This window comes from Sorex fumeus, unplaced genomic scaffold (assembly GCF_029834395.1).
Source record: "Sorex fumeus unplaced genomic scaffold, SorFum_2.1 ptg000051l, whole genome shotgun sequence".
NCBI lineage: Eukaryota > Metazoa > Chordata > Mammalia > Eulipotyphla > Soricidae > Sorex > Sorex fumeus.
The window spans coordinates 45,379,364-45,395,389 of NW_026606108.1; the positions used below are offsets into that span (position 1 = coordinate 45,379,364).

The 16,026-nt window shown below is 45.5% G+C and overlaps 1 protein-coding gene across 1 annotated transcript in view; it reads right to left on the minus strand.

Annotated features, from left to right (window-relative positions):
• Positions 1 to 2,686, minus strand: part of PRELID2 (PRELI domain containing 2) — an 82,282-nt gene extending 79,596 nt beyond the window's left edge. Inside the window, exon 1 of the mRNA XM_056124826.1 lies at positions 2,574 to 2,686. Coding sequence (XP_055980801.1) covers positions 2,574 to 2,648 — 75 coding nt within the window. The 5' untranslated portion in view covers positions 2,649 to 2,686. The remainder of the gene's footprint in view (positions 1 to 2,573) is intronic.
• Positions 2,687 to 16,026: the final 13,340 nt, after the last annotated feature.

The following is a 16,026-nucleotide window of genomic DNA, read 5'->3' on the forward strand; positions in this document are numbered from 1 at the left end:
CTGGTTAAAGAAACTTTGGTACATCTACATAATGGAATACTATGCAGCTGTCAGGAGAGATGAAGTCATGAACTTTACTTATAAATGGATAGACATGGAGAGTATCATGATAAGTGAAATGAGTCAGAAAGAGAGGGACAGACATAGAAGGACTGTACTCATTTGTTGAGTATAAAACAACAAAACATAAGGCTGACACCTAAGGATACTAGATACACGAGAGAGACAGATTGCTCCACTGCTGGAGGCCTGCCTCATGAGCAAAGGGGAGAAGGCAGCTGGAATAGAGAAGGGATCACTAAGAAAATGATGGCTTGAGGAACCAGTCGGGATGGGAGATGTGTGCAGAAAGAAGATAAAGGACCAAACATGGTCTCTCAGAGTCTGTATTGCAAACCATAATACCCAAAAGTAGAGAGAGATTATGGCAAATCATGTCTGCTATGGAGGCAGGGGGAGGGTGGGAAATGGGGGGGGGGGGGTGATACCAGGAATACAGGTGGTGGGGAATGTGCACTGGTGGAGGGATGGGTGTTTGATCACTGTGTGATTGTAACCCAAACATGAAAGGTTGTAACTATCTCACGGTGATTCAATAAAATAAAATTTAAAAAAAGTAGCTCAGACGTAGTTAGCAAAGCACAGACCCCTACACTGAGACACACACACCAACAAGATAGTAATTTAAGCCAGAACCTGCCAAACACCCAGCACTCTCCAGATCCAAGCCTGGCATGTCTGGGCTACAAGTTTCTGCAGGATTCCTGCTTTGAGGAAGTTTACAGATTAATACAGACACATTAAAGTAACTTTTAAAATGATCATTGAGGTCTGGACAAGGTGACCTCCATTTCAAAGCGGTAAGAGACCCTTTCTAATGAAGACAATCCAGAAACAAGTTCTAAAGGAACGGTGGCATTAGAAAATCCATGTTTGGGGGGGCCCGAGAAATGCCATAATAGGTAGGGCAATTGCCTTCTATGCAACCAACCTAAGTTTGATCCCCAGCACCCCACACAGTCCCCGGAGTCCACCAGGAGTAATTTCTAAGTAAGAGCCAGAAAAAAATCCCTAAGCACCAGCAAGTTTGCCCAAAATAATAAGAAGAAAAGAAAAGAAAACCCATGTGTCAAAATGGCAGTGCTAATTCAAAACTGTGATGTTGGCTATTCCTCTCTGGGGAAGTATGGCCCAGATCAATAGACCATTCACTCATTTTTATTCATTTTGTTAGATTATGACTGAGTATATAGTAGGTGCTAGACAACGCTCTAGAGAGGGACATCAATGAAATGGGCACCAAGCTGACATCACATACATACATCACACACATACACATACACACAAGAACACACAAGCGCACACAAACAGATTGTCCTGGCAGATTAATCCTGGTCCTCCTCATTCCCTTGTGACCTGGACCTCCAACAATGGAACACAAATTCTGGGTCTAACCCAAATCCTCTACATGCCAGGCAGACACTGCCCTCCAGAAGTCAGGTCTCTGAAGTCAGGTCAAAAGTGACACCCCTCCAGGTAAAGAAGTGGCTAAGGCAACTGCCTTACACGCAGCCACCCCTGGTTCAATCCCCATCACCAGATATGGACACGTGAACACCACCAGGAGTGACCCCTGAGCACAGAGTTCTGAAGAAGGAAGGAGAAGAAAGAATGGGGGGGGGGGGGAGCCTAAAGGCTATTTCAGCACATTCTTACGTTCTAGAGGAAGAAACAAAAAGCTCAGAGCTCCCATCCCTGAACTGGACCCAGAGAGACGGAACTTAGAAAGTAGAGGCAGACTAGAGTCGGGATGCCCCACCCACAAAGCTGGGTGTTTTCCAAGAAAGGTCCCACTCTAATACTGAATGACTGAAATCCAATCAAGAACGCTCTATCACACAGTGATTCGGAGAAGTAAAAAAAAGTTTAAAAATAATTTAAAAATGAAAGATGTGAGGGCGTCTGCCCCGCACGCGGCTGACCAGGGTTCGATTACCAGCATCCCATATGGTCCCCTGAGCACCGCCAGGAGTAATTCCTGAGTGCATGAGCCAGGAGTAACCCCTGTGCATTGCCGGGTGTGACCCAAACAGAAAAAATAATAATAAAAGATGTTTCTGATGGAAAGAAAGAAAGAAAGAAAGAAAGAAAGAAAGAAAGAAAGAAAGAAAGAAAGAAAGAAAGAAAGAAGAAAAAAAGGTCTCACTGTGCCCTTGACCCCTTACCCTGGGCACAGCCCTAAGGAAGAAACTTGGGGCCCAAAAGGAGGTTTATCCCTCCCGGCGGGGAACCGAACCGCGCGCGTGGCTGGGGTTCCGCCCGCTCCGTTTCCTGTCCCCGTGCGCACAGGACACAGAGGGGAACGGAGAGACGGCGCTGATACCCGGCCAGTCCCTGTCCCCGCGTCCCGCAGCGGGTTCCCGCGAGCCGGGGACGCGCAGGCTGCCCGGTGGGCTCCGGCCGCCCCCACCCGCCGCGCGGGGCTGCAGCGTCCCGGGCCCGCGGCGTCCCGGGCCCGCGGCGTCCCGGCGCCCGGCAAGAAGCGCGGCCCGACCCCCGCGGGGCGGCGATACCTTCCGGAGGAAGCTGGCGACCACCTGCTCGAAGGGGTACTTGTACACCTGGCGCACCTCCACCGTCACCCCCATCCCGCGCGCGGCGCCAGCTGCCCTGGATGTGGCGGGGGTGGGGGGTGGGGGGCTCCTTCCTCTTCAAACTCCCGAAACTTTATTGTCCGCCCGAGAACACACACGCCCCGCCCCGCCCCGCTCCGCTCCGCCCCCGCGCCCGTCGGGGCGGCACTGTCCCTCCCCCCCCCCCCCCCACCGGGCCTCTGCCTGCGGGCTGGAGCTGTGTACCACCCCCCCATCCCCGGGTCTCTGCCCGCTGGCCAGAGCTGTGTCCCTCCCTTCCCCCGGGCCTCTGCCCGCGGGCCAGAGCTGTGCCCCCTGCCCGGGGTTCTCTGTCCGCTGGCCGGAGCTGTGTCCCCCTCCCCGGGGTTCTTTCCCGCTGGCGGGAGCTGTGTCCCCTCCCTCCGGGGTCTCTGCCCGCTGGCGGGAGCTGTGTCCCCTCCCCCCCAACCCTCCCTCCTTCCCGAGTCTCTGCCCGCTGCGGCCCTGACTTGTGCGCTTTGCAGGCACCCGGAGCCCCGTGGTGAGCCCGTCAGCGCTTTTGGCAACGCAGAGAAAAGAGACCCGAGCCCTAAACTTGCGGCCTTCTGGGTGAACGAATCGTGACTGCGCCTTCCCCCTCGTGCCCCGGGTCACCTCTCAGACTGGGCCCCAGCACGAAGGTGCCCAGCTTTTGGCGGGGGGCGGGGGGCAGGCGAAGACTGGAGGGGTCTGAAGTCCCTGGGCTCCTCAAACACTATGGAAACTGGAAGGGGCTCGGGGGAGAGAACTTAAGTTTTCTTCATCCAACTGTATATATATATATATATTTTTTTTTTGTCATGGTGAGATACAAAGTTACAAAGTGGTTCATAATTAGGTTTCAGTTATACAATGTACCAACCAACACTCGTTTCTTCAGCAGTGCACAACTCCCACCACCAATGTCCCTAGTTTCCCCCGTGCCACCCTTCCCCCAGCCTGCCTCTATGGCAGATCCCACCCACCCTCTCTCCCTCCCTCTCTCTTTCTGTCCTCTCTGTCTCTCTCAGTCTCACTGTCTGTCTCTCTCTCTGTCTCTCTCCCTCCCTCCCTCCACCCTCCTCCCTCTCTCTCCCCCTCTCCTTTGGGGCATTATGATTTGCAATAATGTTACTGAGAGGTTAAGATGTTTGTTCCTTTACCTGTTTCAACATGCAGTTCTTACCCAGAGTGATCCATTTCCAACTATTTTTGTCATGGTGGTCTTTTCTCTATCCCAGTTGCCTTCTCCCCCAGCATTTGAGGTAGGCTTCCAACCGTGGACCTAACCTCCTGGCCCTTGATTCTGCTGTCCTTGGGTATTGGTCTCACATTGGTTTTTTAATCTCCCACAAATGACTCCAATACAATTTTTTTTATATGCCACAAATGAGTGCAATCATTGACTATATCTTTTAAGAGAATTGTGAGTGTGAATGCTTTTGTTCAGGGCAGTCTCTACAATTTTACTGAACAGTTACTATGTTCCAAGCCCAGTGACAGATGCCAGACTCACCAATGATGGAGCACAGGCCCCACTGTCCTGTAGGGCAGGAGAGCAAGAAGATTCAAGATCCAGTACATCAAGGAGGAAACTGAGTCTGTAAAAAACCTCTGGAGGGGTGGCCAGTGAGTGGCCCTGCCGGTTCTTGCCCTGACGACCCAGGTTCTGGGTGGGCCCGGGCCGCTCCCCCAGCCAGGGCATCCCAGGCCCTGGGGCAGATGGCGGAGGAAGTGAGGGCCAAGGTTGATTCACCAGATGCCGTTTATTCCATTCTCCCCACGCGCCTACCCCAGCCTATCTGAGCCTCCCATTCTGGTCTCCACTGCTCCTGATTCCCGTCTCCTCCTGTCTCTCCTGCTCATCTCTCCTCCATGCTCCATCTCGCAGCCTGGGCTCTCTCTCTCTCCATGTGCCTGCTCCTGTATTCCTCTACATCCTTTTCTCTCTGTCCCACTTGCTAGCCTCTCTGTGGTCCATCTAGCCTCCCTGCTCTCTCCACTCTCCAACTCTCTTGCCTCCAACTCCCCTGCACTCTGGGCTCACATTGCACCCCATCAGGTAGCAAAATCAATATAAGAAAGTCCTTCCTGAGGGCCCACCTAAAAGGTATTCTAAAGCCCTTCCGGACAAAATACCAAGGGCAAAATACCCCTTAAGGTGTTTTTCTCCTTTCCTCAGTCCAATAACTATCAACATATCAATACTAGTTATTTTTGTATGTACACAGTAAGAGATAACATTGAGTCTTGTAGGGAAGCTCTCCTGGGAACATCTTGCCACAGACTCAGACTACAGCGCTCAGGCCAGGTTAATCTTTCCTAACCCTAGCAGGGTTCAAATCTGGTTATTACTTTTTGGATTATGACGCATTTGCCCATGCCCAAGTTCTTATAGTTAAACATTATGGCACTTTGGCCAGGCCCATGTTGATGCCAGGATAGCACATAGCTTACCGCTTGCCCTGGTTCCATCCAGTCCCTGGTCGGGACCCTGCTTTGGGGGGTGCTTGGAAGTAAAGGCAGCTGAGGCTTAGGTGAGAGAACAGATGCCCAGGAGGAAAATATCACTGAAAGTCAAATTACAAAAAGCATATCTTCTTGTGTTCATATAAAAAGGACATTGCTCTGAATAAACTATGCAAAGGACTTAGGGAGAAGAGAAAAACAATATTTACAAGTCAACAGAGCACAAAGAAAGAAGTTACAAATAAACACAGAGGAATGGGAGCACTGTGATGGGAGCAACCCAATAAACCTAAACAACCTGAGGCTATGCAGGAAGGACAAAACAGTGTTATCCTACATGAATCCAATAGTGTGTTCAAGTTACAGACCGCTAGGGCCAGAGAGATAGCACAGCAGGTAGGGATCTAGCCTGGCACCCCATATGGTCCCAAAAGCTCCATGGAATATCACCCAAAAGAAGTATGTCAAGTTTCATGCAGTGGGCCATGGTTTTTGTCAAGATGTATAAAGACAGTTTCTGGGGTGATGACTTATATGTAAAATTTTATTAGATTCCAAGGTACATCTGTTATATATAGTCAGACTGTTCTGGCAAAATTTTAGCCATAGCTAAAGCAGTTCTCTAATTACTGATTGCATCACCCAAATCCTGGAAGTTAGTAGCGCCATCCCCTCTCTACCAACAGATAACTCTGTAAGAGAACTAACAGTCCTCTTTGCATTTTTTCAGTATTCTTTTACAAGTCCCATTATCTTTATTCAGTTTTAAAAGAAAATGCTTTTAAAAATTCAGTATATCAAGAGTTAAGTGATGAAAGTAGGTAAAGGGATATGCATGATTACCTTTTAGTATTATAAACCATAATGCCCAAAAGAAAAGAGACAGACAGACAGAATGAATGAATGAAGAAAGTACCTGCATAGAGACAGGTAAGGGTTGGGGCGGGGGGGCGGAGGAGGCCATCAGGCAGGAAAGAAACTAGGAATATTGTTGGTGGGAAATGTACACTGGTGAAAGGAGGGGTGTTGGAACATTATAAGACTGAAACCCAATCATGAATAACTTTGTAACTGTGTATCTCACTGTAATTCAATTTAAAAAAGATTTTTTTTTAATTTAGTACTCTGTCAGTGCATTTCATTTTTACCGTGAGCTGACCGATTGAATTTTACTGGCCACAATGAGGTAGCATTCAGTGGAGCTTCCAGGTTGGAAGTATAACAGGGAGATCATTTCCAGAAAATGCCAAGCATGGAGTATGATTGTGCTAAAAGGAAAGACAGCCTTTTCTGTGGTGAGCTCCCTAACAAAGTGACTTGGTGATTTATTACCAATTTGTAACAAGAAGTGTGAGATAGGACTAATTTATTTACAATGAGAATCATAGCTGGTAGCCACAACTATAGTATTCAATTCATAACCACTAACCTCAAGGGACATTTTAATGGTGTCAGGAAAAAACGCTACATTTCTCTTAATCCACTTATTCCCCCACATTCCTCTCACCCCAAACCTCTGGCATTTCCCCTGTCAGTTCCTATTTCCTTTATCACTTTGTAAAAAGGTGATATCTGTTTCTCTGTCAAATATCCAAGTGCCTTTTCCTCTGTGTCTAAGGATGAACCACCAACACACAGTTGAGGGTCATTCTTTCCACTCACCTACCATACACATGGTGGGTTGACAAATGAATTAACAAGAACCGCTGGCAAGGATCAGCAGGCATGGTCCATGGTTGGAAGCTTGCCCAAGTGGTAATGTGGAGAGGGCAACTGGGATAGAGAAGGGACCACTATGACAAAGATAGTTGGAAACAATCACTCTGGACAAGAACTAAGTGCTAAAAGGAAATAAAGGGACCAACATGATAATGTTTCAGCATCTATATTGGAAACTATGATGCCCAAAAGGAAGGAGAGAGAGAGTGCAAGCAAGTGAGTGAGCAAGTGAGCAAGTGAGTGAGAGAGAGAGAGAGAGAGAGAGAGAGAGAGAGAGAGAAGTAAAGGGCCTGCCATAGAGCAAGCTGGAGGGAGAGGAGCAAGAGGGAAATTGGGAACATTGATGGTGGGAAATGTACACAGATGAAGAACAGGTGATGGACTATTGTAAGACTGAAACCCAATCATGAACAACCTTGTAACTGTATCTCAGTGATTCAATAAAATAAATAAAGAGAATAAGGAAACAAAAAAAAGGAGGGCAGGAGGTACAGTTCAACCATATTGCACTTTCTTTGCTGTGTGAGATCCTGGGTTCAATCCCAGATCCCCACCCCCCAAAAAAAAAGAAAAGTGATAAAGGTCTACTTCCCGCCACCTTGTACTTCCAGAAGTCACACCCACATCCCACAGTGGTTGCCACTCCAACACATAAACTCATCAGCCCAGTTCTACAGACACCTCCAAATCTCTCAGTACTGACATTCCAGTAGGAGCAGCCAAATTTGATGGGAAAGTAACGTAGACGTCAACTAAGCTGAATAAACAAAAACAGTGAAACAAAAGACCATACTAGCAAAAAACAGCTTAGCAAACGCTCAGACAAGGACTTAATCACCCCATGGTGAGATATAACAATTTTCACAAGTTTTCTTTTTACTGAAGTATTTTTGGAAAATTCCATTAACCATTTAGTTGTAAGAAGCAGTATAAAATAAATTATCTTTTTGCCTGCAACTAGGGACAGGTTGGTGGTAGGAAACTGCAAACAATGGTGGAGGGAAGGTCATACTGGTGGTGGGATTGGTCTTGAAACACTGAATACCTATAACAACTATATTATGAACAATTTTGTAAACCAAGATGTATTTTTTAAAAAATTAAAAAGAAAAGATTTATTCTGAACAGCTGTCAAATATATCTACAATTTTCTTTCTTTTCTGTTTTGTAAGTCAATTTTAGTAAAACAAGCTTGGAACATCTCAAGTTTATGAAATGGAATGGCTATATTGATTAAAATTACTAAAAGCCCCTCACTCCCCCAAAAGAAGGCCATGGCTTCTACAGACTGATTTCCAGGAGGTTAATACCCCCACCATGGACAATTTCAAACTTCTCTGCAATTGCCACAAAACATGACATCAGTCCAAGTATGGCCTTGAGTTGTGTGGGTTTTTTTGCCACCAGACTCAACAGACAGAAAGAATCACAAGCCTGGAAGTAGCGCTGAGTCTAACATCAGGAAGCGACAAGTCTTGACAATCTGCTGCCTTCTTTATGTAGGTCATTGCATTGTACAATTATATGACTTAGTACTTAATAATAGTTCTGTTTAATCACCAGCTGACAGGGTTCAGATCCCAGTGCCTCAGACTCAGGCCCCTGGGCATACTGATGTTGTAAGAGGAAGGCTCTTGAGGAAAGGGCACAGGTGGGGGCGGGGGTTCTCCACTCTCCTCATTCTTCCCGCAGCATGCAGGTTGGAGACCCTCCTGTGAGAGGTGTTTTCCCTCTAGTCAAAGGAAAGGAACCAGGGCCAACCACAGGCAGTGCACGTGTCTTAAGCCTTGTAGGACTTCACTGGCCTCTATTCTCTCATTCAAAGACACCTCTCTAGCCATGTCCCACATTTTTCATACATTTACAGTTTTGCTTCAGCTGAATCATTCTAAACAGCATGTCTAAGGCGGCTGATATTTTTTTCCACTTAAAAAAAATCCACACCTTATTCTTGATAACCTTTCAGTATCAATATTGCAAACCACAATGCCCAAAAGAGAAGAGGAGGAGGAGGAGAGGGTGGAGAAGAAGAAGAAGAAGAAGAAGAAGAAGAAGAAGAAGAAGAAGAAGAAGAAGAAGAAGAAGAAGAAGAAGAGGAAGAGGAAGAGGAAGAGGAAGAGGAAGAGGAAGAGGAAGAAAAGGAGGAGGAGGAGGAGAGGAGGAGGAAGAGAAAGAAGAGGAAGAAGAAGGAGGTCTGCCATAGAGGCAGGCAGGGGGGCATGATGGAAGGGAACCTGGGGACACTGGTGAAGAGATGGGTGTTGGAATACTGTATGACTGAAACCCAATCATGAACAGCTTTATAAGGGTCTGTCTCACAGTGGTTCAATAAAAAATGTTAAAAATAAATAACAACTATGAAGATATATATACTCTTAACTCTTTATCTTTCTCCAACTGTATTCTCTGCTTCATTTTTTCTCCTTAATATAGTTCCTTATAATCTCTCAGGCCCATTCCAATCAGTATGAAGCCCCCATCACTCCACTGAAACAAATATTGGCTAAAAAAAATGTTTCTCAACTGGGGCCATATGTCTCTACCCCCATTGGCCCTCAGAATATTCCAAAGGGATCACACCTAAAACTCTCATGAATGGTTAATATGGGTCATGGCATGAGACTAGGGGGACAACTGGTAAAAAAGGTAGGGTCTGGGAGCCAGAGAAAGCTGTGCTTGGACAGTCCCCAATCGTTAGTAGGTTGAAAACCACTGGTTTAGATCACCCAATCCAATAGATAGTACTTAATCCCCATTAAACAAAATCTATCAGCAGCATATTTTTTTGAAATACTGCTTGATACATGAGGACTGGGTGAGGGTTTGGTGCCAAAGTCACTTAATGCTGAATATCTATTAAAGCAATTCTATGGTATCATCAACTCCTTCTTACAGAGAAAACCAGTAACCAAAAATTAGTTCCAGTGGAAAACTACAGGTGCACACAGGAAAAATAGACTTGTGGGATTTGTAGCATCTCTTCTTTGCCCCTGCTCTCAGAGGGTAGCTGCCAGACTGGGCCCTGGGCCCACACTCCACTTTGACCCTATTTTCTTCTAGAATGTACTGAGAGGGGGCTGCTTGCCATCAACTGATTAGCCCCAAACAGCAAGTTTGCATCCTAAAAGGCCAAAGGATCTTGGCAAGAGCCAGTGCCACCTGCCAATCCCAAGGGCATCGGGGCATTGTGGTGGCAGCAATGGTGCAGGTCTGATTAGATGGGTCAGTGCGTGCAGACTCAGAGCCAGCTAATACAAAAAGAATTGTTTTTGCTGAGTCCTCTAGGGAAGAAAGAAAAGAAGAAACATTAGACAAATTTCCATTGCTTTGAAGTTAGGTGGTTTAGTCTAGAACTAGTTAATCATGGGACTGGCTGCCCTCCCCTACAAGTTCACACAGGTATTTAGATTTTAGGGTGTCAAGTTCATCTTTCTCTCTTCAATGCAAGACATGGTGGTTTGTGTAGCGCACATAGCCAATAAGCTTTTTTGGATGGGACTGATGATTGGCTCTTTATAAGGTGCTTATGTGGACATAGAGCTCCCAGTGCACATAGAGCCTGGCCCTCTCCACCGTTTCTGACCACCCTGACCATTTATCTCGCTACTGCTGATCTTCTTTTAAGCATTCTTATAATTGCCTGCTTATGTGAAGTTACAAGTGGTTTGTCAGACTCTCTACACTGGGGGAACTCTGAGCTTTTTTCCTCTTTTCTTTTTATCTGAGCAGAACGACTTGCACATAATATTAGCACTGTCCTCCTGTTGTTCATCGATTTGCTTGAGCTGGCCCAGTGATGTCTCTTTTTTTTTTTTTTTTGAGTCTTGTCACTGTGTTTGGCATATTGAATACGTCACGGGTAGCTTGCTTGCCACGCTTTGCCGTGTGGGCGAAATATTCTCGGTAGCTTACTGGGCTCTCTGAGAGGGGCAGAGGAATCGAACCTGGCTCTGCCAGGTCGGCCGTGTGCAAAGCAAATGCCCTACCACTGTATTATCACTCCCTGCACCCATAATATATGTTGAGTAAATTTATGACCTTGAGCAACTGTTCCTCCTTGTCCCTATAACTCCAATTTCTCTGTCAACAAAATGCCTGAGTGGACCAAGATTAAATCTAAATCCTCTTCTAGCTCCTTGAGATTTCAAATGGGTAGAGAATCAAGATTGGATATTGTTCAAGAAATCAGAGGATTAGACAGGAATTTACAAAGAAAACAAGCACAATTTCTGAACAATTTCAAATTGCCAGAGTAAGACCTGTGGCATCTCTAACCCAGATTTCTCTTCCTGCAGTTAAGGATGAGATTGTTGAGTCAAAGTTCAAGATCTTTAGTCAAGCAGCGAGAGAAAATAATTCAAGGTAAGGAGCCAACAGGTCATTATACACAGCATGTTCCAGGGGACCTGGAAGATCTACAAATTCCGGTGCATAAAACTAAATGTGTAAAATAGTTCATATTATATAAGGCAGTATGCATGCAAAGGAGAAATATATATCATGTAAGAAGAATGACAAGAGAGGTAGAGGCTCTGAGAAAGTGACAGTTCAAAAATTCAAAAGCTGCCTCGGGGCCTTTGAACTTGCCGCACTCTGTACGAAATGATCATGCTTTATATATGAATAAGCCTTCCTTCCTCTAAGAGGGTACAGAGGGTGTGGCAAGTTCAAAGGCTCTGAGACAGCTTTTAAGTACTCCCTAGTTTGCTTGAAAACTGTGAGGTGGCCTATAAGGCTGGAGCAGAGTTCTGAGAACTCAAGTCAGAAAAAAATAGCAGTGACCTAGGACATCTTGAGTCTTGTAGATCCTGGTGAAGATGTTGGCTTCATCTCTGCAGGAAGGAGGAAGTTATGGAGACCTCTGAACAGGGAAAAATTAAATTCTGAACCGTGTAATTTAACCTACTGACTTAGAGTGCTAATCATGTGGTGTGATTATGAAGAGGCAGAGGGGAAGAGGAAGCACTTAGAGATGACTGCAGCCCACCATGTACTAGAGGCCACAGTGGAGTCAGTGGGCGTGTGAGCACTTTGGGGAATTCTGGATCTGTTGTGAAAGTAGAGATGGCAGCAAGAGCCAAAAGATGAGTTGTCAGAGAAGAGGGTCCCAAGGATCTTCCTGGCTGCAGCTGGGGAAAGACCCTCAATGGTTGTAGGAAATATATCCAGATGCTTTAATTTCCCAGTGCATAAGAACATACCTCACACTAAAAGTCTTAAACAACAGACACTTCATCCCACAAATGTATGGCCTGATCATTTTGGAGGCCAGATGTTCAAACTCAAGGCGCAGCCAGGATTGTTCCTTCTGAGGGCTGTTGGGAGAATGCTCCAAACCTTCTGACTTCTGATAATATTTCTTAGCATGTAGACGATATTTTCCCTGTGTCTTCAGTCTTTCCCTGTCTTCAAACTTCCCTGTCTCCTCTCTCACAGGACTGGCTATAAGGACACCAGTCCTGTGGAATGAAGACCCCTTAGTGTCCAGATAGTGGCTAAAGCATGGCCCCCTCAGAAGTTACCCACTGATGTCCTAATCTTCAATTCCTCCATCACAGAATCACAGAATCTGACATGTTAGTAGACAGAACTTTGAAGGGGTAATCAAGGTAAAACAAGGTCTTGAAGATGGATTCCGGTCTCTGATGACTGGCTTCCTCATATAAAGAGGACATCAGCACTCAGGCATGCAAAGTGGGTGGACCCTGTGAAGACCGAGGAAGAAGACAGCCATCTGCAAGGTGAGGAGTTAGGCCTCTGAAGAAACAACCCTGTTACTGCTAGATCTTAGACCCCCCTCCTGAACTATGAGGAAATACATGTCTGTGAATTAAGTCATCTCTGGTGACTTCTTGTGGAAGATTTTTTACAGCAGCCCTAGCAAGACGTAATGTATCATCTGAATTTGTCCATCTGTTAAAATCTTTCCGAATGAAGACACAATTACGGATACTGGGGATTAGAACTTCAAATCTAGCCGAAAGACATAATTCAATGTATAAACAGCAAATGCAAACAAACAGAGATGAAAAGGGAAGAGAGGCAGGTAGCTCTGGGTACCTATTTCTGCCCCTTAGTCCTATTTCCCGATGCTCTTGAATCTTCCAAGCTTCTTAAGGCCCTTTTCCATGTGTGCATATAGTAATCTGTGTTGGGTTTCCTCTCACTTTCTGCTGAGATTTTTACCTAGTAAGATGCCTAAGGCATATCACTGGGAGGTCCCAGATGGGGTAGATGCTGTCTCCCCGCCTTCTCCAGATGGAATTCCAGTGAGCATGAGCTTCTACAAGCATGGCACTGGCATGCGGGTACCAGGACTATTTTCCGAACAGCAATGGGGCCATCCTGGTTTCCAGGCAACCTCTGATTCCGGAAGTCAGTCCCACAACTGCCCCCAGCGCCATCTTACAGCACACAGCAGCAAAGAAAACCTGCTGGAGGGCTCCAGAACTCCCAGAGAATTCTCCGGACCCCATACAGAGCCGATATCATCAGAGGTTCCAGATGGGGTAGGTGCTGTCTCCCCGCCTTCTCCAGATGGAATCCCGGTGACCATAAGCTTCTAATAAGCATGACTCTGGCATGCGGGTACCAGGACTACATTTCCTGATATGCAAAGTGATCAATGGAAAGTAAATGATCTAGCGTTTGTCCCTGAAAAACAGGCTTGAATGGTAGTGGGAAAATCTGAGCAAAATATAATGCCCAACCGAAATGCATCTGGACTGTGTATTTAACTATGGTGCTATGCTGCCCTGGGAGGGGAAGGGTGTCTGAACCTCCACCTGTTCCCCTTTGCGGTGGCAGCATGGTGGCCTGCATCTTTTGAGCCTAATGAACAGTCAGGTATGAGACTGCATTGATGAGGTACATGGGGTTTCATGGGATGGGAGGTGGAATCAGCCCTGCTCCCCGCCATGACAATGCTCTGGGTTGCCACCCTCAAATGCCTCCTCCAGCTTCTGACTGACCATGAACCCAGAGGCACACATACCAATCTCGGAACCCAGGGGTTTCTGGCAGTAATCCCTCTAGGTTTATTACTTAAATATCAGAAAACCAAATTCACGCAGCCGCTATTGTGGCCACATGACATCATATGGTCTTCATAATTAGCAATAGAAAACAAATTATCTAATGATGTCTTTGTGGCAGTCTGAATGTTAGGGAAAATTCCAAATAACAATGTTGGGTCTTTTGTCGTAATATTGAATATGATCAATGTAGAGACAGAGAGAGTAAAGTGAAAATCTGCCACACAGGTGGAGGGTGGGTGGGAGGGGGATATACTGGAGTTCTTGGTGGTGGAAAATGTGCACTGGTGAAGGTACGGGTGTTTGATCATGTATGACCGACCGAAACCTGAACTGAAAGGCTTTGTGACTGTTATCACGGTGATTCAAAAAATTTTAAAAAAAAAAGTCAAAAAAAAGATTGCTGTTCTGTGCTCATATGCCACAGGACAAATAGAAAGAAAAGACAACGTTTAATTGCCAATTTCCATATCCTTATCTACGCATCTCCTGAGATCTTAGGAAATTAAGCTTCCTTTTAGCTTTATGTTTTGAACTGCTTTTATTCTTTTCACCCTGATTACTTAGCAATCCAATAAGAATTTTATGATTTTATTTGGGTGGCAAAATGGCATCTTTAAAGTCCAAGTCACCACACAACATTAGCACAAAAAGGGAAGTTTTCTTTGTAATAGCAATAGCAATTAGTGACATGCATTTAAAAGGGATCTATGCATGATACTTTCTGTCCAGGAATACCAATTTCAAAATATTGACCCTGCACCGAACTATAGTCCAAAAGTTACTGAAGGAAAGTTGTGGCCATAAAACAGAAAATAATAATAGTGAAACCAAAGGCAGACGGGGGCCATTCCAGATGAACTCTAATTTAGAAAGCAAGGGTAATATATGAGGCCTCGTGTGGATTCATTTTCCAGGCACTTTCCCTTGCCCCATACAAGCATAAGGGAAGAATGTAGCAGTGGTGAGGTAAGGCATGAGAGGGAGAGAATGAAGTAATGAGTTGAGAATGAGAGTGTGGAGGTAGGATAAGGAGAAAAGTAGTGGGGAAGGAGAGCACAATAAGATACCCCAGGGCAAAAGAAGTGTGACTTGAGGGACAAATCACAAACTTACCAGCACAACTTAACCATGCATGTGATGATTTATCATATTATTTTTCTCAAAGAGCTGAGTGATGGGACTAGACAAAAACAGGAATGTTACGATCAATGGTGTACCACCTAAGAATAATGACAAATGGCAACCTCATTAATATTGTCTGTCTAAGACATAGAAGGACCGCACTCATTTGTGGAGTATAAAACAACATAATATGAGGCTGACACCTAAGGATAGTAGATTCACGGGACAGGAAGATTGCTCCATAGCTGGAATCCTGCCTCATGGGCAAAGGGGAGAAGGCAGCTGGAATAGAGAAGGGATCACTTAGAAAATGATGGCTTGAGGATCCGGTCGGGATGGGAGATGTGTGCAGAAAGTAAATAAAGGACCAATCATGATAGCCTCTCAGTGTTTATATTGCAAACCATAATGCCCAAAAGTAGAGAGAGAATATGGGGAATATTGTCTGCCAAGGAGGCAGGGGGAGGGTGGGAAAGGGGGAGTATTCAGGGATATTGGTGGTAGGGAATGTGTACTGGTGGGGGGATGGGTGTTTGATCATTGTATGATTGTAACCCAAATATGAAAGCTTGTAACTATCTCACGGTGATTCAATAATTTTTTTAAACTTATTTATTGAATTACCATGAGAAAAGTTACAAAACTTTCAGGTCTAAGTCTCAGTCATACAATGATCAAACACCATCCCTTCACCAGTGCACACTTTTCACCACCAAGAACTCCAATATACCCCCCTTCCTAACCCACCCGACAGCTGTGAGGCAGATGATTTCTACTTAACTCTCTCTCTACTTTGATTACATTCATCATTTCAACAAAAGATGCACCATTATTATTTGGAATTTCTCCCCAACATTCAGAACTGCTGAAAAGGCATTGTGAAATAATTTATTTTCTATTGCAAGTTATGAGGACCATATGATGTCACGTGGCCTCAATTGCAGCTGCGCAATTTTAGATTGCTGATATTTTACTACTTAAGTCTGGAGGGATTGCTATCAAAAGCCGAATAATTACAAGATTGGTTTGGGTGCCTCTGGGGCCATGGC